The sequence below is a fragment of the Sminthopsis crassicaudata genome, chromosome 5 (genome assembly GCF_048593235.1).
Source record: "Sminthopsis crassicaudata isolate SCR6 chromosome 5, ASM4859323v1, whole genome shotgun sequence".
In the NCBI taxonomy this organism is placed as follows: domain Eukaryota; kingdom Metazoa; phylum Chordata; class Mammalia; order Dasyuromorphia; family Dasyuridae; genus Sminthopsis; species Sminthopsis crassicaudata.
Genome location: NC_133621.1, coordinates 258,257,602 through 258,283,322, shown reverse-complemented (window position 1 = coordinate 258,283,322; position 25,721 = coordinate 258,257,602). Strand labels below are relative to the sequence as shown.

Here is a 25,721-nt window from a genome sequence, read left to right as displayed (position 1 = left end):
GTCTCTCTCTCTCTCTCTGTCTCTCTCTCTCTCTCTGTCTCTCTCTCTCTTTCTCTCTCTCTCTGTCTCTCTCTCTCTCTCTCTCTTTCTCTCTCTCTCTCTCTCTGTCTCTCTCTCTCTCTCTGTCTCTCTCTCTCTTTCTCTCTCTCTCTCTCTCTCTCTCTCTCTCTCTCTCTCTCTTTTATTATAGCTTTTTATTTACAAGATATATACATGGGTAATTTTTCAGCACTGACAACTGCAAAACCTTTTGTTCCAACTTTTCCCCTCCTTCCTCCCACCCCTTCCCCCAGATGGCAGGTTGACCAATACATGTTAAATATGGTAAAGTATAAGTTAAATACAATATATGTACACATGTCCATACAATTATTTTGCTGTGTCTATGTATCTCTTTTGTCTTTACTATATAAGCTTCCTTCCATGAATCAAGAAGGAAGATTTAAGGACTTCATTTTAATCACTCTCCCAGTATAGGAATCTCTCTCTACATCCTGAATGACAGATGAGAATCTAGGTATTACTGAAACACTACCATTGACTGGGAGTTTGCTAACACATAAGCAAGTCTATTCTATTATTAAATCAGACTCTAAGATTGAAATTTGCCTCATACACACACACACACACACTCTCTCTCTCTCTCTCTCTCTCTCTCTCTCTCTCTCTCTCTCTCTCTCTCTCTCTCGATAAAGAAGAGACAGTGAACCCCTCCACTACTTGGGGTGTCTACTTGGAGTACTACACCATGTTGTTTCTGGAGTTGAGCTGGATGGATTCAGTGCCCTTGAACCCATCAAGAGAACTGCATTTCAATCCAAAAGAAAAAGATATCCATACTCTATGAAGGCTTCCTGAGGTAAGTGTGCTCTCCCTTCATTACAACATCTTTATTATCTTGCTTCTCACTCATAGGGAAGTAATCAGTTTAACAGCGGTATATAAAGGAGGCAGCTAGGTGGCTCAGTGGATAGAACACTGGGCCTAAAATTAGTAAGACCTGAGTTCAAATCCAGATCTCTTCATAAGCCTCAGATACTTTCTAGCTGTCTGAACATGGGGAATCCAACCTCTGTTTGCCTAAATACACTGAAGAAAGAAACAGCAAACCACTTCAGTATCCTAGCCAAGAAAATCCCATGTGGATCACAATGATGCCAGGACATAAATAAATGACGGAACAACAAAAATATTAATTATCTCTTTAATCTTTTTTAAAAACAGGAAGACCATCTCAGACATTCTATGATGAATGGACTTTTGTAGACACAGTTATATGAACTTGGCAAATCACATTATCTCCTTCTGCCATAGTTACCTTTTCTGTAAAATGGGCTTGCAGGGAAGGGGTACCCTGCATCAGCAATTCTCAATTTTTCTGGTCTCCATACCAAAAAATTTGTGAGGACTCTCCTTCACAGAGATTTTATTTGTTATATTTATATTTGTAAGTTATATTTATAAATATTTAAAGTTTTGAAATTAAAACATCTTAGTATTATTATAAATAACCTAACTCACAGATCCCCTGAAAGAAAATCATGGACTTCTAGGAATTCTGAACCAGAATTTTAGAACTGTTGGACAAGATGATCTCTTTCTAGTATTAACATTCCATTATATACCCTGGATGAAGGACGCCACCAGGAAGATGTAGAGAAGTATTCTGAGGCCTTTAGAGGACAAATGAAAAAAAAAAGATTTGGTGAATGACTAAAATTAAAGATGGAAGGAAAAGGATAAGTCATAGTTAATTCTAACCTACTATGTTACATGGTATCAGATCTGGAATCTGAGAAAAAAGATATAACCCCATATATAATCTTTAGAAATCATCGCCAATTGGCAACAGTTGAATTACTAAAAATTGATGAAATATATGAGAAAAAGAATATTGAATGACAAAACAGAAAGTTCAGGATTAAGCCTCAGAGTATACTGAATTTCAATTCAACTAATTGAAAAACAAACATATATCAGTCCCTAAATTCAATGACTTCCCTTTTTCCTCCCATTAGCAGTTTTGCTTGGTTTTAACTTTTAACAGAAACCATCCCCAAGAAAAAATGATCACTTGACATATTATTACTATACAATATGTCTCAGCTTTTGATACTCAACACCTTGTTAGTTCCCTGATAGGAGGGCTGGAGGATGAAGCAAGCGGGAATTGCATTGCTAGTTAATTAGGAAACCTCTTATGGAAAGATTATAGCTATATCTTTAAGAGGAAAGAACAAATTATAGCTAAGGGAGTTTTTGATATGGATTAGTGTGAGAAATGGTCCAAAGTTGTGGGTGGGAAGAGAGAATCAGCTGAGAGCTTGTAGTAGGAAATGTCAAAGTTAAATATTCAAGAACTGCTTGGTGGAAAAGTTTATATCATCTGGTATGGATATTGATCTTGGGAAGGTCAACAATGAGCCCATGAAAGGTTTTGAGAAGAGTGATGATGTGGTCAGAACTGTGACTGAGAAAAATGATCTCAGTGATGTAGTGCTGGAAGTAATGAGTCTAATGAGAGTAAAATTACAATCATGTAGCCAGAAAATGCCTTCAGACATATTATTCCCACTGCTGAGGGGTACCTTTCCCCACAAACTCCACCAAGCAGTCTTCTGGTCTGTGTCAAAAAACCTTCTCAGACCTTACCTCTTCAAAACCTAAAACTGCTCTGTGAAATAGGAATATTTTCCTTTCCCATTCAAGAAGACTTTACTCTCTTTTCCAGAACAAAAGAATAAAAATGAATTAAAATATTAGAAAGGACTTCATTGGTTACCGAATTCAATATTCTTCACAGAAATATTCCCTTCCTTCAATAACAACCCAGACAGAAAGCCATTTACTATCTTTTTCAACTCTTCTGGGATGAAGAATTCATTATATCACAAGGGATCTTGTTTCATACTAAGATCTATTCTAATTATTAGAAAATTCATGAATATTCTAAATTAAAAAGCTATATCCCCCATTAGTTTTCCTCCTTCCATATGGAGAAGTAACTAATTAACAAAGGCTTTTGTCCTTACCACATCCTTCTTTGGGCTAAATCTTTGTTTGGGTTTAATTTTTTTTTCATGTATTTAATAACAGGTAATCTACAACTTATGTGAATGGGCTGTGTTCAAAAAGTTTATTTGGAAGTTGGCATTTGCAATTTGGCTTTGATTTTCCCATAGAAATAATGGTCAAGTTTTCAGACCAGCTTACAAATGGCTAACCCATATTATACTAAAATATACCACTAATTCAAAAGCTTGAATATTGAATATCCAGAGCAAGAGGCCTTCACAAGACAATTCCTTCTTCTATTTTTAAGGATAAGGCAGCTTTAGGCATAATTTCAAATTAAGGAAAAACCGTGTTCATTTCTATTCTGCCTCATGCTGCTGCTGTCTATCTTTCTATCTCTCATTGTCATCATGCGGCCACATACCAGAGGGATGATAAATCTATCCTGTCCCATCCTAGAAGTGCCAAAATCAAACAAAATGATTTTCTAGCATAATCTTCATTCAAAACATATTCCCTCAGTGTAACTATCTCAGGAAAGCATTTGGAGTAAAGCAATGTAATTTGATTAATTTCTACTACTTTTAACCTGTCAGCTAAGGGCATGTCTCAACTTCATGGGATGTTTCCTTTCTGGTAGATGGCAAGTTCCACTAAGGAATTTTCCATCATTTCTATCATTAATTATTAAAACCCTTTTTATGCTCTCCCAACTCTTTCATATTTACTGATGTCTACTATACCTCTTATTTTGTCTCAACATCTGTCCTAAATAAATCCATCTTTAGCCAAATAGAATGGCCATTGGGAAATCTAAACATGACTGAAGCCCAACTTTTGCTATCTACCATCATCCAGTGTCCATCAGCCACATCACTTCCATCCTTTCACACACATAATCAACTGTTGATCATATCAATACCTCTAGTTTATGTTCTCCCTTCCATCCCAATCTCCAGTAAAATCTTAGTTCAGGCCCTTTTTGCATTTTCTTTAGATTATAGTAACAGTTTTCCAACTGAGTTCTTCCCTCTTCAGTCAACCCACTGATGTCAAAAATATGCATTTGAGGCAGAATCCAATCATACTATTCTTCTATTCTAAACCTTTTTGTGATTCAACTACCTACATATTAACTAAAACAAAACTCTCTAGCCTGGCATTCAAAGAAATCTTTCTACTTTCTAGCTTCAACTTACTTTTTCCTCTCCATTCTTCCCTCTACATACTTGCTTAAGTCAGTTCTCACATGTGGAAGTGTTTTTGGCTCATCTTTATCAACTGAAATTAAGCCATTCCACTCAGTACTCCCTGGGATTTACTCAGAATATTTTAAGTCCTGCCTATCTACATAGCCCCTATTTTCCACCTTTGGCTTTAAGAATGGTAAGCAAATTCACATGCCTTCTGCCTTTTGGAATAATTAATTCAATATTTGCCTCAAAGCCTTGATCAGATGCTACCTCTTCCATGACACTTTTCCTCACCCCTCAGCCGGAAATAATGTCCATCTTACAAATCTCTCCTGCCACTATTAGACCTCTTTTATAAACTCTTTGAGCACAAAATCCTTGCATTTTTCTCTACCACTGCACCCTTAAGGTCTGGTACAGTATTTTACTAGCAACAGATACTTAATAAATGATTTTTAAATAGAATTGAATGAAAGGGTGGTGATGTGAATGGAATGTATAAAGAAGGAAGTTATAATTAAGGATATATTAGTGCATCTCAGATACCTTCCAGGGGGAAGAGAAGGTTATTCTGACTCAGTGACATTACCATTGTTGTCCTTTACCATTTATCTTTCTGGGCCTGATGAGGTTCTGAGTAACTAGATGGGGTTGACAGAAAAATCCTGAAGTACTCATAAAATTTCCCTGAGGCAAATAGGGAAGGCACTGATGAGGATCAGTTAAACCTCATAATTGCAACCTCTGTGCTAGGTTCAGTTAGAAATCTGAGTTATGTTAAACCCCTGACATTTCCCCCTATAAATTCCCTATAAATCTGTCAATGACCCATACCATCTTTGCTGAACCCCTGATTATAGTCCAGCATAGATATAGTAGTATCTTGCCCTCCTCCCTCCTCTCCCCCCCCTCCGCCCCCTTCTATGTCTTTCCTCTCTTTCTCCTTCTTATAGCTAACACCTCTCTTAGGGTGCTAAATCCCTTTTAGGATTTAGTCTGTCGGTTAAACACATACTATAATTCCATGGGGTGTTACCTTTCTTCTGGCTAACTGTGAGTTCTCCTCACTTTATTTTATATTTACCACTTTTGGTAAATTTTATCTGTAACCTCTTATGGTAAATAAACCTACCTTTTGCCAAAGAAAACATCCACTGTGATTTTGATGTGGGCTGAGGTCCCTTCAAGATTCCTTTCTGATTCCCAATCTCCCCCCTCCCCTGCCCCCCAAGGCTGAAGAAGCTAGCATCTTTGATTCACAAATCCTGGTCAAAAGCACCCTTTTGAATTCCAATGATATCTGGGCTTTCCCAGCCCCCACCAAATCTGAGGTAATTTGGGCTTTCCCAGCCCCTACCGGATCTGATGTTTCTCCAACCCCCACAACCCTATTATAAAAGGGAAACCTTGGAGCCCATTCTTTGCAGGAGCCCCAAACATGGTTTCCTTCTGGCCATGTAAGGGTTCCTGTCCACCCGGCAACCAGCTCTGGCCCTGGCATCTTTCTACCTTTACCTTTACTTCCAAACCCCAAATAAACCTTTTTTATCAATCTAGGTTTTTGGGCCTGTAAATTCCTTTACGGGGACTTTGCTCCGTCACTAGACTGCATTTAACTATGTATCCTTGCGCCGAACCCAAAGGGGTTACCCCTTACCTAATTCTTTACATACCTGAACCCCAAAATTTGGTGATGGACCCTGAACACATGATTTGGCTAGGAATTGCTCTCAGTTCAGAATACTTTATCTATGGTGATTACATTCTCCTAATGATCCAAGGTCAAAGCCTTAAGGTCAGCTTTTACTCCTGCTTCCTCCCTTCTCACACACATAATCAATTGTTGCATTCAATCAATACCTCTAGCCTATGCTTACACCTATTTACTGCTATTAGCCCCTTCTGCTCAGTGCCCATCCCCAGGAAAATCCCACTTCAGGTTCTTATTGAGTTGATGGATGAGAAAGGTGATGGATTCATCAGGCTACCACAGGGCAATGACAATATCTCTTCATACCCGCAAACTCTTTTCTTCTTTATATTTAATTAAGTAACTTTCTGGTCTTAATTTCTTTATTCAAGTAGATTTATTCATAGAGAAGCAACATGATAAAATGGAAAATATAATGGATTTATGATATGAATCCTGAAATTAACTTATTTTCTTCCCTTTTTTAGGAAATGCTAAAACACTCATTCTGGGAACTTAGTTTCCCAGACTATTTTGTTACCATAGTTAAGGCAACCATGATGTACCCAGATTATCTTGATTAGCATCTTTAAGATACCTATTTTGTTAAGCCCTAATGGGAACCAAGTTTTCCCAGAATATCTTTAAGACAGTCTCAATATCCACACACATCCTTTCTCTCCTCAACTCCCTAACTCTTCCCTAGTATTTTTCCTCCTTCCTTGAGAAATCCCAAGGTTGAATTTTTCTTCTAAAAGATGTACTTATAATGAAGATCTTTGCTAAGTTTTTTTTCAGGACCAAGCCTGCTATGAAGTACTTTCCCCTCCTCATAGCATCTTCCCATTAATATAGGTTTTTTTTTTTTTTTTTTTTGTCCTTACTCTAGCTAAATTTAGTTAGTTTATTGAACTCTTCTATGACATCATTTTTTCTCTTAAATAAAGGTATCTTTTGATAAAGAGAAAGCCCTTGTAAATTTGTCATAGTGATGGTGAGATTAGGCTTCCTGGTGGTCAGGGAGTTAAATGATGAGGTTAGTGGCAGGTTCAGGGTTCAGGGAACCAAATGAAGAAGTTTGGCTCCCCTAAATCCCCCTAGGATTCCGTGCAGGGAGGGAGTTGTGGCAACCTGCTTCTGGAGGTGCAGAAGTCCTTCATAAAGGAATTTATGAACCTGAAAAGCTAGTCTGGTAAAAAAAAAAAAAAAAAAAAAAAAGTTTATTATTGGCATTGGGAAGTCAGCCTTTACTATGCATGAATAGAAAGACTGAATTCCTTGGTGGCAAGGTAAAGTTTCTAGCTGAGGAGTTCTAGCAGAGAGACAGAGAATTTCTAGCAGAGAAATCCCGACAGAGAGGTATAAGTCTTGTTAGAGAAATAGGTGAGGAAGATAAAGAGAGGGTAACAGTGAAAGAGAATATCATTTCAGCAGGCAGAGGTTGCTGCTATACCAGGGAGAGGTTCCTTGACATGTTAGGTCCTCTGCAAGGACTGAGCCCCAAGTTGGCTCATTTTATAATTGAAGCCTTCACTACAAGCTGGAGTTTGCTCTTGGTGGGGGTGGTGCAGCTTGAGCTGGAATTTGAATAGAGAATCAGTGTTTCTTGACTAATCTCCAATTCAATGTAGTTAAGAATCTCCAACTCTGGACTCAACTAGCCCCACCTAGATAGCAGAATGAAGCTGTCTGTCCTGTTTCCCACAGAGTCTTTTACAGATGCCAGAATTCAAGGAGAATCTCTCCTTTAAGGAGTTTTCAAGAGAGTTTTGGGGTCCCCTCTCATCATTATGTATAATTTGAATTGCTTCTCTGACTTCATTGGACAGAGTCATTTATGACCTTAAAAAGCAAACCACTCAAGTGATCGCTTCATTTTTGTCATTTAAAAAATGAGGAGTTCCTTTTCTAGGATTCCTATAAATCCATGATTCTAAAAGAAATGCCAACTAACCAATACCAACAGTTTGGTCTGGAAATGTTAACAAATGAGCCAGCTTGGTCAGTCAGAGAAGCCCATCTATGCAGTGTTGTGGCCACTTCCTTCTAAGAAAGAGCCAAGATAAAAAAACAAAAAACAAAAACAAAAACAAGTATAGGTTTACTTATGCTTTCTATGAATATGTCCATCAAGAGAAAAATTCTTTTGTAAGTGCATTTCATTTCTCAAATAAATATAAAATAATTTTCAAAGAAATTTAGAACTTTTTAAATAATAAATGAAAATAACTAGAGTTGAAAAATATAGAAATAATTGAGACTTTTGAAATATTTAAAATATTACAATTTTTCAATATTTTATATTTTTGTAAAACTAATCAACCATTTGTAATATTTATAGAATGCATATTTTTTATTTCATATTTTTAAAATAATAAGCTACACAATATTACTAGAGAACCATATTCCATATCACCCACTCCACAATTAAAGACATGTGAAGAAAAAGGAATTTTTCTATCTTAGAGTGATCTGTAATCTCACTTCATGGTGACTTTATTACAAATATGTGATTTATTTTCATAATGCTATATGCTTTAATTAAATGTTATATATGTAATATACATAGACATACATGTTTTGGTGAGCTTAATTAACTAAAGAAATCAATATAGTATATAACTCCTAAAAATTTGTAATCTCTCCTATTGATTTAAAGGTAACCAAACCAGAGGCTTTTCAAAAAAAAAAAAATAACTAAAATAGTTATTATTTTCCCCCTACAATTGAGAATCTCTTTTCATCTCATTCCTAAGTATGAGCAAATAAATTCTAGCATAGCATATATCAATAAATAATGGAATAAACTTAATATAAAGTAGTCTTTTTTCTTTTCTTTTGCAATATTATAGTGCTGTTTCAATCATAAACTATTTGGCATTAAAAAAAGAAGTTCTTGAGACTAAGATGCCTGAAACCAATCAATAAAGTTAGGAACATGCATTAACTCAAAATACATATTTTTCTTTGAAAGGATATATACATATACATATGCAATAATATTAAGTAATTTATTGGCATTCCTCAGGCTCCCACTCTGCTGATAGACCACCCCCAAAATAAAAATTACCTAATGCCACTATAATCATTGGAAATGCTGCAATTATGAGGCCAAACTGTACCAACATCATCACAAATGCAAATACCCAAACGAATTTCACAAATATCAAAAACAGTATCACAGTATCAAAAATAAAAATCATATTGTAACAGTTTACTTAATGTATGTGAGCCCCTGGAGACTCAATAGGATTAAAAAGTTCCAGAAGTATACTGTTTGTTTGGTGCAAGCAGGAAGTAGTTAGCCCAAGATCACTACAGCTTTTTTCTTCAAGAGAAAAATTCAAGTGATTAACTGTCCAAACCAAGAGGATAAGAAACAGAGTCTGAATTTACCTATTTTATAAAAATTACAAGTATTAAATATGAATTCTGAAAATTAAATGACTAAACCAAAATCTTATGATTTCTGGAAACCAATGGTCTCTTGAGATAACAGAATCCTAGAATTTTTAACTAGAAGGTTATATAGAAATCACAGAATCCAATCTATTACTTTTACACATGAAGAAGGACTTTTTCTTCTAGAGCAAGAGTTTTCATACAACAAATGGAAGAATACCAGATAAATGATTTAACAGATACCCTGAAGTTATTAGTGAAACACTACCTCATAATTTTTGTGAGGACCAAAAGACAAAATGTGACAATAGTGCTTTTAAAAAACTTAACAAATTATATAAAGGTAAGATAATTTTCAAAATTGAACTGGTAAATCAATAAATATTTACTATGAGATAGGCATTTTGTTGAGCTTTGAGGATACAAAAAATGACAAAAGGCAGTCTTTATATTCATGGAACTCACAATCTAATGGAAGAGATGACATGCAAACAACTATATAGGAAAAATATCTATCCACACGTATCCATATAAATATTAAAAACATACACACATATATTACATAGACAGACATAAGTATGAATATGTAGCTATACACATACATGCATAAATATGATGGATTGGGAAAATCTTCTTGATTTCCTGGACTTGAAGTAAGCTAGGAGACAAAAATAAGGAAGGAGAGTATTCCAAACATGAGGGGCAGCCAGTGACAATGCCTATAGCCAAAAGATGGAGTATTTTGTTTGAGAGACAGCAAGAAGGCCCATGTCAATGAATCAAAGAGGATGTGAAGAGGACAAGGGGAAAAAAGATTAGAAAGATGAGTGAGGGGTGTAGGGTGGGAATAATGGAATAGTGGTAGTTAAGAAGTGCTTTGAAAGTCAAACAGATTTTTTATTTGGTCTGGAGGTGAGAAGAAACCATTATTGTGTATTGAGCAGGGGATGCTATACTTTAAGAAATTACTTTAGTGGCTGAACAATAGTGCATTTAAGTCTCTGGCAGGCTATTGCAACAATCTAGAGATGTGGTGTACCCACCAGAGTGGGTACAGTGTCAGAGGAGACAAAGAAGAATATTTGAGAGATTGTGCAAAAGTTAAATTGATAAACATTGGCAACAGATGGGGATGAAGCACAGAGAGTAAAGAGTAAAGGATGCAAGTAGGTTTATAGGCTTGAAAGACTGGGAAAATGGTATTGCCCTACGGGGAAGGCAGAGGAGAGGTAAAAGTGGAGGAAAGGTTTGGAAAGGACTTATCCTTTTCTCTGATATATTTTGGTAGAAGCCTGATAGATTGAAGGAATTCTGTAATAATAGTAAAGATTCTTTTGAAGATGAATAGCTATAATTACAATGCCCTGAGAGTAAAGCACTTATAGTTATATGATATGTTCCCTGCTCTTTATGGACATTATCTTCAACTATCTATCATTTAAGCAGAGGTCCTTGAGCTCTTGTGGGTTATAGACCTCTCTGATAGTTTAATATAGATCTGGGACATTTTTTCAAGAAAAAGTTTTAAATACATAAAATAAAATCCACAGGTTTGTAAATGAAAAAAAATATTGAAATACAGTTATCAAAATATTTTTTAAAAGTTCAAAGTTCATGGAATACAAGTTAAGAATACCTGATTGAAAGCTTTCATAGGAGTCAGAAGATTGGAAAACAATGAAATATTAACATGGCAGATTTTTGATTTCCCAAAACAAAGGCAGGTGACTTACCTGTTTTATGCCACAGAAATCTGTAATACAGCCTATAAGTTCTGACATCATCTGAACTTCATGAGATTTTTTGGCATTCATAAAATCGTCTAGTTTTACATTATTACCTGGCACAAAAAAAAACATAAGGTTTAATATTCGGCCATAAAAGAATCAGTTTAATTTGAATCATTGGATGTTTACCACATGCTCATAAATTTGTTTCACGATTACACTTATATTACATTTCTATTTTGTTTGGATGACTGATCCATTAATAATTAAGTGGCTATAATTGCACATCTATATTGAGTCTGAATTAATAAAGCAGTAATGGGGACACAGGAAACAGTGCACTAGTAAGAGAGTTGAAGGAGATAAAAAATGTATGTCCTTTCTATATCATGTTTACCAAAAATATTAATTTCCTTTGTACTTTTCCAGAATTGCCTATCTCAAGACAAGCAAGACATAAAGGATCCTCTGAAGAACCAATCCTAGAGCATAGCCTGCTGCCTGCTGTGGTTCTCTAGATGAATGATAATGCCATTATTTCTGCTGCTATGCTCATCATCTCAGATTAGACCCATTCTGAATCATTATCATTTGGTGCATGAAAGGAGAGGATGAATAACATTTCATCCCATTGGGGATAAAATAGGTTCTGCCATTGTAATTTCTTTCCTGAAAACTGTTTTTACATTTCTATTACAAAATATGTCATATATACTACAATTTTTCTATATTTCACTGTAATAATAGTAAATTCAACAATGTTATGTCTTTCCAGCTTTTCAAACTCTGAGATTTGCCTCCTATACTATAAATTTGAAATAAAAGCCTGTTGGATAAATTTAAAGTCCTCATTAGAGACAGAAGCCAAAACATTTTCTCATAGTAAAATCATTTTCAATCATAAGGAAAAGCAGGCACCCACACCTATACACACACACACACACACACACACACACACACACACACACATATATATACATATATATACACAATAAAACATTTATTTTTCTAGGTGATTTATCAAGTTGAACTACTTTTTAAAAACTGAAGAAAAAGATTTTTTTCACAAACAAAATGTGGGGCTGTGGTCAGTAATTAAAATAATTTTTCCACTAAGAATCTTAAAATTAAAATCTAAAAATTACTAAATTCAATGAATTTTGAAAGAGACTTATCATGAAACTAAAGGCACAGAAAGTACAGATTAAGTAGCAACAACAACAACAAAAAAAGAAGATTAAGATAACCTTATCTGCTTAGCCTGATGAATAAAATTCAAATATGTAAAGTGAGGCTTATGTAATTAAATTTTAAAATTTGAAATGACATTGTATTTCCCTTTATTTTTTTCCTTTACTTAGGCACATTTTAAAATTTTTTCCTATTTATCTAATTTAAAAAAAAATTAATCACTTTCTTTATGCATAAACAAGACATACTTTAGCTTACTATATGTATTCTTTTAAATAAGTTTTCACCGTATTTTTAAGAAATAAGATAAGTTTTTGTCTCAGGTTGTATTAATATATTCCACCATGATCATAACCCAGTGACTGGATTGGAAATTAGAGGACTTCAGTCCAAGCTAAGGTGTCTGCAATGCATTTATAATAACCCTGAAAAGATATTTAAGATCTTATATCTTTGAAATGGTTTTTCTTGATCACCATTCTTTATTTATAATTTTTTTTCACAGTATATATGCATGAGTAATTTTTTTATAATATTATCCCTTGTATTCATTTTTCCAAATTATCCCCTCCCTCCCTCTCCCCCCTCTCCCCATGACAGGCATCCCATACATTTTACATATGTTACAATATAACCTAGATACAATATATGTGTGTAAATACCATTTTCTTGTTGCACATTAAGTATTAGATTCTGAAGGTATAAGTAACCTGGGTAGATAGACAGTAGAGCTAACAATTTACATTCACTTCCCAGTGTTCCTTCTCTGGGTGTAGTTGATTCTGTCCATCATTGATCAACTGGAAGTGAGTTGGATCTTCTTTATGTTGAAGATACCCACTTCCATCAGAATACATCCTCATACATTATCATTGTTGAAGTGTATAATGATCTTCTGGTTCTGCTCATTTCACTCAGCATCAGTTGATGTAAGTTTCTCCAAACCTCTCTGTATTCCTCCTGTTGGTCATTTCTTACAGAGCAATAATATTCCATAACATTCATATACCATAATTTACCCAACCATTCTCCAATTGATGGACATCCATTCATCTTCCAGTTTCTAGCTACTACAAAAAGAGCTGCCACAAACATTTTGGCACATACAGGTCCCTTTCCCCTTCTCAGTATTTCTTTGGGATATAATCCCAATAACAACAATGCTGGGTCAAAGGGTATGCACAGTTTGATAACTTTTTGGGCATAGTTCCAAATTGCTCTCCAGAATGGCTGGATTCTTTCACAACTCCACCAGCAATGTATCAGTGTCCCAGTTTTTCCACATCCCCTCCAACATTCATCATTATTTGTTCCTGTCATCTTAGCCAATCTGACAGGTGTGTAGTGGTATCTCAGAGTTGTCTTAATTTGCATTTCTCTGATCAGTAGTGATTTGGAACACTCTTTCATATGAGTGGTTATAATTTCAATTTCATCATCTGAGAATTGTCTGTTCATATCCTTTGACCATTTATCAATTGGAAAATGGTTTGATTTCTTATAAATTAGGGTCAATTCTCTATATATTTTGGAAATGAGACCTTTATCAGAATCTTTAACTTTAAAAATATTTCCCCAATTTGTTACTTCCCTTCTAATCTTGTTTGCATTAGTATTGTTTGTACAGAAACTTTTTAGTTTGATGTAATTAAAATCTTCTATTTTGTGATCAATAATGATCTCTAGTTTTCCCCTAGTCATAAATTCTTTCCTCCTCCACAAGTCTGAGAGATAGACTATTCTCTGTTCCTCTAATCTATTTATTATCTCATTCTTTATGTCTAAGTCATGGACCCATTTTGATCTTATCTTGGTATATGGTGTTAAGTGTGGATCCATATCTAATTTCTGCCATACTAATTTCCAGTTTTCCCAACAGTTTTTTCCAAATAATGAATTTTTATCCCTAATGTTGGTATCTTTGGGTTTGTCAAAGACTAGATTGCTATAGATGTACCCTTTTTTGTCCTTTGTATCTAATCTGTTCCACTGTTGATCACCATTCTTTTCTAATGACTCACACAAGAATAATTTATATTAAGTGAAGTCAAATTTTATAATGAATGAATATGTTAATCAAAAATTAACATTGGATAAAGACTGGAGCTATGATTTCATTGGTCTAGGGAACTCCCAGGTGAAGAAGTTCTTTTTATCAATGAAAATCAGCACTTTTCCTTCAATTTATAGAAAATCTTCTATACCAAAGATGTTAAACTTGGGCAAAACTACTCAGTGCTTTTGAACCAGATAGAAATATTGAACTAGACTGAAAATTGGAAACTGTTTAACACAATACAATTAAGACACAGAAAATATTAATTTATGGTTTTCTAAGTAATATGTGAAACACAAAGATCTATTTCTATTTGAGCTTGACATCACTTAGCCTAAATCTTATTGTTTGGTCTTCATTCTCAAAGAAGACCATGTTATCAGGAAGGTAATCCCATGACATGCAAGTAAGTAGGATAGGAGCAAGGGAGGGCTATGCAGTCACCAGTCTTAGTTTCTCATCTGAAACATCTAAATCCAGTGGTAAAATATAGATCAGGATGATTAGAGATGGCCTCATCCAAGGCAATCCCAATAGGTTTGAATAGAAAATGCCATCTACATCCAGAAAAAGAAGTAGAGAGATTGAATGTAAATCAACACATGCTATGTTCACTTCTTTTTTTTTGTTTTTTTTTTCTTTCCCATGCTTTCCCTTTTATTATGATTTTTCTCTACCAACATCATTCAGAAAGCAATGTGCATTAAAAAATTATATAAATAGATAGATAGATAGTTAGATAAAAAAAATGGCCCCAGATGCAGTAGGAAACCTTAAGATCTTTCCCAGGTTTTAGTGTGAATGAGGCAATGCCTATTCAGTAACTAATAGTGGCCCTCATTCCCAAAGGGGGAGAAAAATCAATCTGAGAAAAGAAGACCCTGGACTATATGTATTACCACAAAATGTGGTGAAAAGAGTTAAAAGAACCAGATCATCTTATTTGTCTCCTAAGGAACCTGTCTGTGGGCCAAGAAGCCACAGCTAAAACCAAACATGGCAGAGCTGGCTGCTTTAAGATTCAAGAAAGCACAGGTTGTATATTGTCATCGTCAATATTTAACTTGATATGCAGAGTACAACATGTAAAATGCTAACCTGAATAAATTAGAAGTCCGAATTAAGGTTTCTGGGAGAACTATCAGCAATCTAAGATATGTAGACAATAACACTAATGGCAGAAAGCGAAGAGGAAGCAAGAAACCTCTTGATATAGGTGAAAAAAGACTGTGAAAAAGCTGCTTGAAGCTTAACATTAAAAAAAAAGAAAAGAAAAAAATGAAGACTTTGACAATTAGTCACATCAATCCATGGCAAATAGAGAAAAAATAAAAGCAGTAAGCAGTATCAGATTCCAGATTATTGGGCTCAAAAACCCCTTCAGATGGCAACTGCAGTCATGAAATTAAGACATTTGCTCTTTGGAAGGAAAACTATGGTAAATTTGGACAGCATACTAAAAAGCAGAGACATCATCTTGCTGACAAAAAGTCCATATAGTCAAAGCTATGGTTTTTCCAGTACAAATGTATGGCTTTGAGAATGGACTATAAGGAAAGCTAAACACCACAGAATTGATGTTTCCAAACTGTGGTGCTGAAAAAGACTTTTCACAGTCCCTTAGACAGCAAGGAGATTAAAGCAGTTAATAGTTAAAGAAATGAATTCAGACCAATCATTGGAAGTATAAATACTAAAGCTAAAGCATAAATGTTCTGACTATGTAATGAGAAGACAGAATTCATTGGAAAAGACCCTGATGATGAAAAAAGACAGAAGGCAAAAAGAAAGGAATGACAGATGATGAGATAGAGAGATAGTGTCTTAGAAGCAACGAACATGAGAGCTTGGACAGATTTCAGGAGACAGTGGAGGCTATGATCCAGGGAATCACAAAAAGTCAAATATAACTAAACAAATAATCAAAAAGAAAAGAAAAGAAAAAAAAAAAAAAGATGTGACAGATTTATGATCTGGTAGCTAAGAGACCTGGGCCTGGAATCAAGAAGGTCTGATTCATGTCATATCTCAGACCCTTACTAACTGTGTGAACCTGGGTAAATCATTAAGCTCTCAGCCTCAGTTTCATCATATATAAAATGGAGATAATAATAGCACTTTATAAAGTTACTGTGGAGATTAAATATAAACATGTAAAGTCATTTGCTAATTATAATGTGCTATAAAATGTTAGCTATTATTTAACATTTTACCATACATACTATAATACAGATTAACCTGAAAGTTATCTAAAGCAGTGGTGTCAAGCTCAAATAGAAATAGGGATAACTAACCTATCCACAAAGGATCCTATCAGCTACAAATTGATTTTAAAAACTACATATTAATGTTATGTTCTACTGTATTTTTGTTTATTTTATTAAGTATTTCCCAATTAGGGGCAGCTATGCAATACAATGGATAGAGTACTGGGCCTGGAGTTAAGAAAATTAATTTTCCTTAGTTCAAATCTCAGTGCTTCAGACACTTACTAGCTGTGTGATCCTGGGCAACTCTATTTACCTCAGTTTGTTCATCTGTAAAATGAGCTGCAGAAGGAAATAGCACCACACCAGTATCTCCAACAAGAAAATCGTTAGTGGGGTCACAAAGAGTCAAACAAGAGTGAAATAACTCAAAAATAATAACAACAAAATTTCCCAACTGCATTTTAATCTGGTTCATGCTATACTCAGGGGTATAGTAATTATATGGCCTGCTGCATGTTTAACACCTTTCTAATAAGGCACTATTATGCCTAAGTAACACAAGACACTAACATCCAAATGGCACTGAGGTCCTTCCTAAATGAGAAGGAAACAATTCTGAACTAGCAAAGCAGTGAAATGAATGAAGCTTTTTTTTTTCTTCCCTTTCTTTTTTAATGTTTTAAGTTGTAGTCTTTCTTAAACAATTACTGGCATTATGGTATCTCTAAAAGTGGTCTCTAACTTGAAATATTCTGGTTTTAATTTCAAGCTGTTGGTTGATTTCAACGTCTCCCAAGAGGCATCAACTACAAACAAGAAGCAGCTCAGTGTAGAATTCACACTAGAAGATACTCTCCTAATCTGAACCCAATATAGCAGTTCATTTTGCTTAACTATACATTGTTGTTACAAAAGTTTTGTTTTTCTTGCCTTTACAATTTAGGAAGAAGAGAACATAGCTCTGAAAATAAAATCAAATTTAATGAACTCAAATCACCAAGGCGTTGGCAAGGGGAAGACCATAATACAGATAAAATACTTAAGAACTCATTCTAATGAACAAAATAATACTTAAAAGGAAAACAAACCCTAAAAACAAAACAAAACAAAGTGATTTGAAATTTATATGAAAGAAAAAAATATGATGTAAGTATTACAGCGTGTTGTTAGGGAACTAATATTTGAAATGTGGCAACAAAAGAATATTAGTTTGCTTCAGCAAAAATGACAACTATTAAGTACAAATAGAACCAGGAGAATTTAACACTGGCCTGATTTAAGTATTTGATGTTTGTATTTCTACTAAAGGCAAGTAATAGAATTTTCCAAGCGTAGCCAGATCTTTGTCCCACAAGAGAAGATAAATGCTTTTATATACTTAAGGTTAAAGGGGAAAAAGGAAGGAAGGAAGGAAGGAAGGAAGGAAGGAAGGAAGGAAGGAAGGAAGGAAGGAAGGAAGGAAGGAAGGAAGGAAGGAAGGAAGGAAGGAAGGAAGGAAGGAAGGAAGGAAGGAAGGAAGGAAGGAAGGAAGGAAGGAAGGAAGGAAGGAAGGAAGGAAGGAAGGAAGGAAGGAAGGAAGGAAGGAAGGAAGGAAGGAAGGAAGGAAGGAAGGAAGGAAGGAAGGAAGGAAGGAAGGAAGGAAGGAAGGAAGGAAGGAAGGAAGGAAGGAAGGAAGGAAGGAAGGAAGGAAGGAAGGAAGGAAGGAAGGAAGGAAGGAAGGAAGGAAGGAAGGAAGGAAGGAAGGAAGGAAGGAAGGAAGGAAGGAAGGAAGGAAGGAAGGAAGGAAGGAAGGAAGGAAGGAAGGAAGGAAGGAAGGAAGGAAGGAAGGAAGGAAGGAAGGAAGGAAGGAAGGAAGGAAGGAAGGAAGGAAGGAAGGAAGGAAGGAAGGAAGGAAGGAAGGAAGGAAGGAAGGAAGGAAGGAAGGAAGGAAGGAAGGAAGGAAGGAAGGAAGGAAGGAAGGAAGGAAGGAAGGAAGGAAGGAAGGAAGGAAGGAAGGAAGGAAGGAAGGAAGAGGGAGGGAGAGAGGGAGGGAGGGAAGAAAAAAATCTGATGAATACAGGTAAACCTGACTTCTACCAAGAGCTTGAAGTATAAAAGAACATCATGAAGAAGAGAGAGAGATGAAAAAAGACTAGAGAACAAAATGCAGCTAAGAAACAGTTAAGACTCTTTTCAAAGAGGAGAGAGCTATATACTCTAAAGAACATTTATTCTGAAGGGGAAATTTCAGTTTACTCATATTGCTCAAAATCAAGTTCAGAATAGCAGCTTCCCACATTTCCTACACTATCTAAAAAATGAACTTATCACTAATGCAAGTTATGAATTTATCAACTGTTCTATTTTTTGGCAGAGTGAGTATTTCAGCAGATGTCCATTAAGTTGAAATCCCCTATTACTACTATATCAAATCTCTGTGCCAAGCTTATGATATTTCCTGAACTCCTTGTATCCTTCCTTCTGTCCAGGTGGCCTGTAGGATATTGCTACCACAACACTGCTTCCATTTTCCTCTCCATTATGCTTCAACCAAATTCTATCCATTATGTATCTTCCATCTGGTTTCTAGATTTCCTCACACAAGTATATATTCTTAGTATACAATGCTACTCCACCTTTCCTTTTATCTATTCTATTCCTTTTAAATAGCCTTCTGTAGAAATATCCCACTCATGGATCCCATCCCAGAAAGTCTCCAGGATTCCTGTAAAGAAAGGCAAATCTGCCTGCCTGTATATCTCTAATTCAAGTTCTTTATTTTCCATGCTTTTTAAATTTGTGGTACAGATATATGAGGCCAGATTCAAATGAAGATTCTAGGCAAAGATGTTTTTACTGGCCCTTGTTTGTTTCATTCCATCCCTGGCAACAATCCTATATTTTAAGCCATGATCTAAGAATACAAATCTCTTTCTCAGACACCAGCTTCTTACTTAGCTACTTACTTCTCAAATTTGACTTTCTCCTTTGAATCACCTAATTTTAATCAATCTTTATTCAATATACATATGTAATTTCATCAATCTATAAATTCATTTCAATGATACAGATTGCAGCCTATCTATTTATGCCCTGTATCGATGATCTCCCAAAAGCTGACTACAGGAGACCAATGCAAAATACCATCCTCACTTTCTTCCATCAACTGTAGAATATCAAAAAACAGGATATAAAAGTCATCTTCCTAAAGTCTTCAGTTCCAACACAGGACTATATGATACCCAGCTATGTCTCTCAGGTAATTATCCTCATGTAAATAAATAAATAAGTAAATGTAAAGTGAAGTCATCAGATTTGACCAATTTCAGAAGTATATCTATAATCCCCTTTGACATATGGCCAGTGAAAATAGTACAGCTATCTACTGTTTATAACAGCTTCCCAAACAGCCATCTCAGTGCCCCTAATAAGGAATCAACAAATTATCAAAGTTGCTAGGCTGTGCAAGTGAGAAAATGTTGGACCTAGAATAAGGAAGACTTGAATTAAAAAATAACTCCAAAAACTCATTAGCTAGCTGGGCAAATCACTTAATCTCTATCTGCCTCAATTTCCCCATCTATTAAATGGGAATAATAATAGCACCTATCTTACAGAGCTGTGAACAGCAAATGAAATAACATTTGTAAGGCATTCTGTGAATTTTAAATTAAAGCACTATATAAATGTTAGCTATTATTTTGTTATTTTTGCTATTACTATTATTGTTGTAGTACTATTACCACCACCACCGCCACTATTACTGATATCTTCCTCTGGATAACTCTAGGTTGTACCTACAAATGCAAATCATCTCCTCCTTAACCTGTCCTGGACAGTTCATGTCTGGTTATGTACATGAATCCTATCTCAGAATAATTTTATTTTATTTAATTTTCAAAATAATCAAAGAAAATGTTAAATTTCAATTAGAGATTAGTGAAAATAGAAATGGTTCGGGATTGCTAGGGACACAAATATGATGAGGTAAAGACAATTTAAACATATGAATGAGAGTTTTTTGTTTTTTTTTTTTTCCCCTAAGAGAGACCCCATTAGTGTGGATGTCAATTTATTGTCTGGGATGCAAGAATTGTATCTTCAAGACCCATAACATCCCTAAGTTTATACTGAAGCAAAGATGTAAGAAAAAAACATAAATTTATAGATTAGTCATTTTATCTCTTGATCTAAGTAATAAAAAATAATTTAAACCTACCTGGTTTTAGTCGCTGATTTCCATTAAATGTGATAAGCAATTGTTCCAAAGATGTACATACTCCAAAATATGGCAGAGAATAATATTTAGCTGCAAAAGCAAAGGCTTCCACATTCACTAGCTTCTGAGAATTTTCACAGAATATGTTGGAAAACTCACTAATACCTGCAAAGATAAGGAAGAAAGCTACAGGTTAATGAGAAGTTATCTTGTTCAAGTTATATGAGATTAAAGCAAAAAACAAAAAAACAAAACCCACAAAATTTTGATTCATAGAACAAGATACAGTACCTTTTAAGTTCTAATTTCACTATAAAAACAAAATTGAACAATTCTACTATTATTTACTATTCAAACTTTTGGTTATTTCATGTCCTCATGACTTTTCCCAGTACTGAAGACAATTATACAGTTTAACCCCAAATTACATTTTGGCTTTCTCTTTTCTTTTTTTTTTGGTTTCAGGGGACTAAAATAGTTTAATATTTGGATAACGAGAAATGTGGCCATTAAATTTATGAACTGTCCTGGCTGACCCACAACTGTGAATTTATAGGATAAGAAAAAGTACAACTGTATACTACTAAACCCTGTCCACACCAGATTTAGAACAATGTTATCACTCCCAGTGGTACAGCTGTTAGTATAAGATGTTTTCTTTCTCATTTGGTCCTTATAGACTATTTTGGCTTTTCTTTTTCTTTTCTTTTCTTTTCTTTTCTTTTCTTTTCTTTTCTTTTCTTTTCTTTTTTTTTTAATGCCTATCAATCTGTGCGTCAAAGAGGATGCTGCATGTGATGGAGCTGTCATTGCAAAGAAGAGCAAAAGCAGTTTCCATGATCATTGTTAACTGGATCCCATAAATCCAATATACAAAGAGTTGATAGAGTTTCCAAATGCTTGTTCACTGAAGTGTGAGAAGGCTGACAGAGGTGTTTTCCATTTGCTTTCCTAATCTAATTCTACTCAGGCCAAGTTACTCCTTTGCAAGGGTGAAAAGGGATCCTCCAATGTGCCTATTGCAAACTGAATCAAAAATATTTTATAGTTTTTCAAGAGGCCTAGAACTCAGTTAATTCTCTGGCAGATACTTTTTAATGACTCAAAAACATGTGACTATTTTAAGTGAATTATAAACAACAATGAACAAAGAAACAAATGCTTCAGCTTTTTAACTGAAAATCTGCTGGACATCAGGGGTGATTCTAGAAAAGATCTGTATAATTTATAATCAATTTTTCAATAATAATTATAATACTCTGCATTTATATCAGACAGCTAAGTAGCACAGTAAATAATAGAGAGCTAGGATGGGAGTCAGGAAGACCTCAGTTTTAATCTAGTTTCAGATCCTTAGGAGCTGTATAACCCTGAGCAAGTCAATTAATCCTATTTCTTTTCTTTTCCTTTTTAAATTTTAAATAGGATTTTATTTTTCCAAAGACATTCAAAGATAGTTTTCAGCATTCATCTCTGCAAAACCCTGTGCTCCAAAGTTTTCTCTCCTTCTTTCCTCCCTCTCCCAGACAGCAAGCAATCTGACATAGGTTAAACATAATGCAATTCTTCTAAACATAGTTCCACATTTGTCATGCTGTACAAGAAAAATCAGATCAAAAGAGACAAAATAATGAAAAAGAAAAAAAAATAAACAAACAAAAAAGGTGAAGATACTATCCTTTGATCCACATTCAGTCTCCATAGTTCCCCTGAAGTGGATGGCATTTTCCATTACAAGTCTATTGGAATTTACCTGAATCAGCTTATTGTTGAAAAGAGCCATGTCCATCAGAATTGATCATCATATAATCTTGCTTTGTTGTGTACAATGAACTCCTGGTTCTACTCACTTCATTTAGCATCAATTTATGTAAGTCTCTCCAAGTCTCTCTGAAATCATTCTGCTGGTCATTTCTTACAGAACAATAACATTCATATACCCTAACTTATTCAGCCATTCTCCAGCTAATGGGCATCCAGTCAATTTCCAATTCCTGCCACTACACAAAGGGCTGCTACAAACATTTTTGTTTTTGCACATGTGGGACCTTTTCCCTTTTTTATGATTTCCTTGGGATACAGACCCAGTAGAGACACTGCTGGATCAAAGGGTAAGCAGTTTTATTGTCCTCTGGGCATAGTTCCACTCTTTAATCCTATTTCCCTCAGTTTCCTCATCTGTAAAATGAAGTGGGAAAAGAAATAGAAAACCACTCCAGCCAAGAAAACCCCAAATCAGACATAACTAAAAAATTACACCACCATACAACACTTTAAAATATAGCACTTTAAAGGTTTATATAGATATTTATTTATATATTTCTCATTTGATTCTTTACAACAACCTTGGGAGGTAAATGCTATTCTAAGGAGATGAAAGGGTAAATAAGGTGCTCATAGTCTAAGAGTAGTTTGATGTCAGATTTAAACTGAGATTCTCCTGACTTCCAGCTCAGTGTTCTATCCTCATCATTATCTGGATGTCTAATTTCTAGAACATATACTAGAACTGTAGTAGAACACTACAAAGCATATTAAAAAAACAAAAACAAAAACAAAAAAACTATGTTAAAAATGCTACTTTGCTATATGGATAGGGAATAGAGTGAGAGTGAGTAGAAACCGAGAGACACACACAGTTTAATTTCTAGATCATATACTAGAACTATATTAAAACACTACAAAGCATGTCAAAAAATATGCTAGAAATGCTAGCTTGTTATATATGGAGAGGTGCTAGAAATGCTACTTTGTTATATATGGAAAGAGAAGAGAGTGAGAGTGAAAATGAAAATGAGTAGAAATAGAAAGACAGAAACTCAGGGAGAGATAGAGGCACATAGAGACAGAGAGAGGAGAGGGGAAAGGAAAAAAGAAGGAAAAGAAGATTTATTAAGCATTTATTCCATACTAGAAAAGCTGAGTGCTGAAGAGATTACATAGGCAAGTAAATAGAGTCCCCACCCTCAAAGTTACCAGGAGGAAGGCACAAGATAAAGAAGACCAGAAAAATAGAGGTGTGAAGAAATGGGGAAAAATAAATGCTGGTTAGGCAATGGATAAGTCTAGAGAGAGTCAAGCCAAGAGTAAACCCTTTAAGAATAGATGGCGTGGGCTGAAGAGTTATCATTCAAATTCAGGAATCAGGACTCTGATAAGGCTTTAAAGCTACTAAGAACATTTAAAAGTTACTTGTATGCAAATAATAATAATAATGATGATACTATACTGATCTCTGAAAGAATAAAAATCAAGGCAGTGGTTAAAGAGGATCACAGAAAACTAAATTTCTTTTGACAAAATAAAATGGTAAGGTTTTTTTTTTTTTTTTTTTTTTTTTTTTTTAATGAATTAACTGCTACCTGTTGGCACTATATTTTGGTGTATTAACTCTAAAAAGAAAAAAATAATAGAACCATATTTTTTTTTTTTTGAGTTTCCAAGAAATGTCAGTGCTATGCAGAATAGAATATTACAGAAAATTCCACTGACTGGTTACATGTTACTCCGTGCTGAAGGTACTGAGGATGCCTCTGCTAAGTACTTTAAGATGGAGCTGTTCCATTGTTTTTTCATAAATGACTTTAATCTTGTCCTCAATGTGTACAGAGCCAAGTTTTTCCCTCAAAGGTTAACATTTAAATTAACTTATGCCAGGTTTGTCCTAGTGACTGCACATTTCTGCCTCCCAAATGGCTTATATACTTTCTTATACAATACAAGTTAAATCGCACTTTCTTGGCAGTAAGTTTTTTCTCTTTGTTGTAGCAGATGAGATTTCAGATGCTGCTCTGGGTTCAGGCACAGCACTATAGAGTAGAAAAATCCTTGGTTCTGGATTCCAATCCCATCTCTGCCACTTACTACCAGTATGACCAAGGGGAAATCATTTACCCTCACTTTCCTTAGTTCTTAAAGTCAGGAATTAAACATCTTCAAGGTTTTTCCAGTACTGGATCAATCATTCTAAATAATTTACTAATAAACTCTGGATTACAGCAAACTAGCTGATGTTCTAGTCAGTTATTAAGCATTATTAACTGCTTATCATGCTTGCAGGTTCTCCAGGAAATCCTGGGAATATCTGCTGCTCTCAAGGTTCTTAAATTCTAATGGGAAAAACAACATTAAAAAGTATTAGGTAGGGGCAGCTGGTTAGTACAGTGGATAGAGCACTAGCTCTGAAGTCAGGAGGACCTGAGTTCAAATATAGTCTCAGACACTTAACACTTCCTAGCTGTGTCTGTGGGCAACTCATTTAACCTCAACTACCTCAGGAGGAAAAAAAAAAAAAAAAAAGAAAAAGTATTAGGTACATCCAAAGTCCAGGGAAGGCCTTCAGGAGGAGATGAGACTACAGCTAAATCTTAAAAGGAAGTCAGGGACTGAAAGAGTAAAGTGTAAGAGATTTAGACAGGCAAGAAGAGGCTATTTTATGAAGATCTCTAAAGGAAAGACGATTATATATTTGATTCTACAGCCACTAGTGGTTAGGAGTTGACGCAGTCAGAAGCATCTTTCAGAAAAATCTTTGTCAAGAGCAGGAAAAGACCTTTAGGATCATTTAGGTCAGTCTTCTCATTTAAGAGATGAGGAAACAGAGACCCAGAAGTATTAAGTAGAAATGTGCTACTTCATGCAGGACCTTGAACATCCTATGTTCTAGCCTAAATAACTGAGAATATACCTTACTACTAATGGATATGTGATGTTTGACATAGTCTGACTTGCTTTGCCACTTCATGTAGAAAGCAAAAAAACAATTATAAGTTTTAGAAATGACTCCACCTAGTTTACTTTTAGAGTTCCTGCCATTTATATAGTGTATATGAGGCTTTCCAAACACGACATATACTGTCTCATTTTATCCTAGTAACAATCCTGTGAATTAGTTATTGTTGTGGATAAAAAACACTGATGCTAAGAGAAGTGATTTGCCCAGAATTAGAGAGATCATAAAAAGAACAAAGAAATATCTATAGATATGACATAAAGAATGGAGATGAAGCTAATTATATTGGGCACGCAAAGTCTTAGTA

The 25,721-nt window shown here is 34.9% G+C and overlaps 1 protein-coding gene across 1 annotated transcript in view; it reads right to left on the bottom strand.

Annotated features, from left to right (window-relative positions):
* METTL25 (methyltransferase like 25) overlaps positions 1-25,721 on the bottom strand; it is a 177,497-nt gene that overhangs the window by 122,554 nt on the left and 29,222 nt on the right. The window contains 2 exon segments of the mRNA XM_074270877.1: positions 11,034-11,140; positions 20,683-20,847. Of these exon segments, the coding sequence (XP_074126978.1) occupies positions 11,034-11,140; positions 20,683-20,847 (272 nt within the window).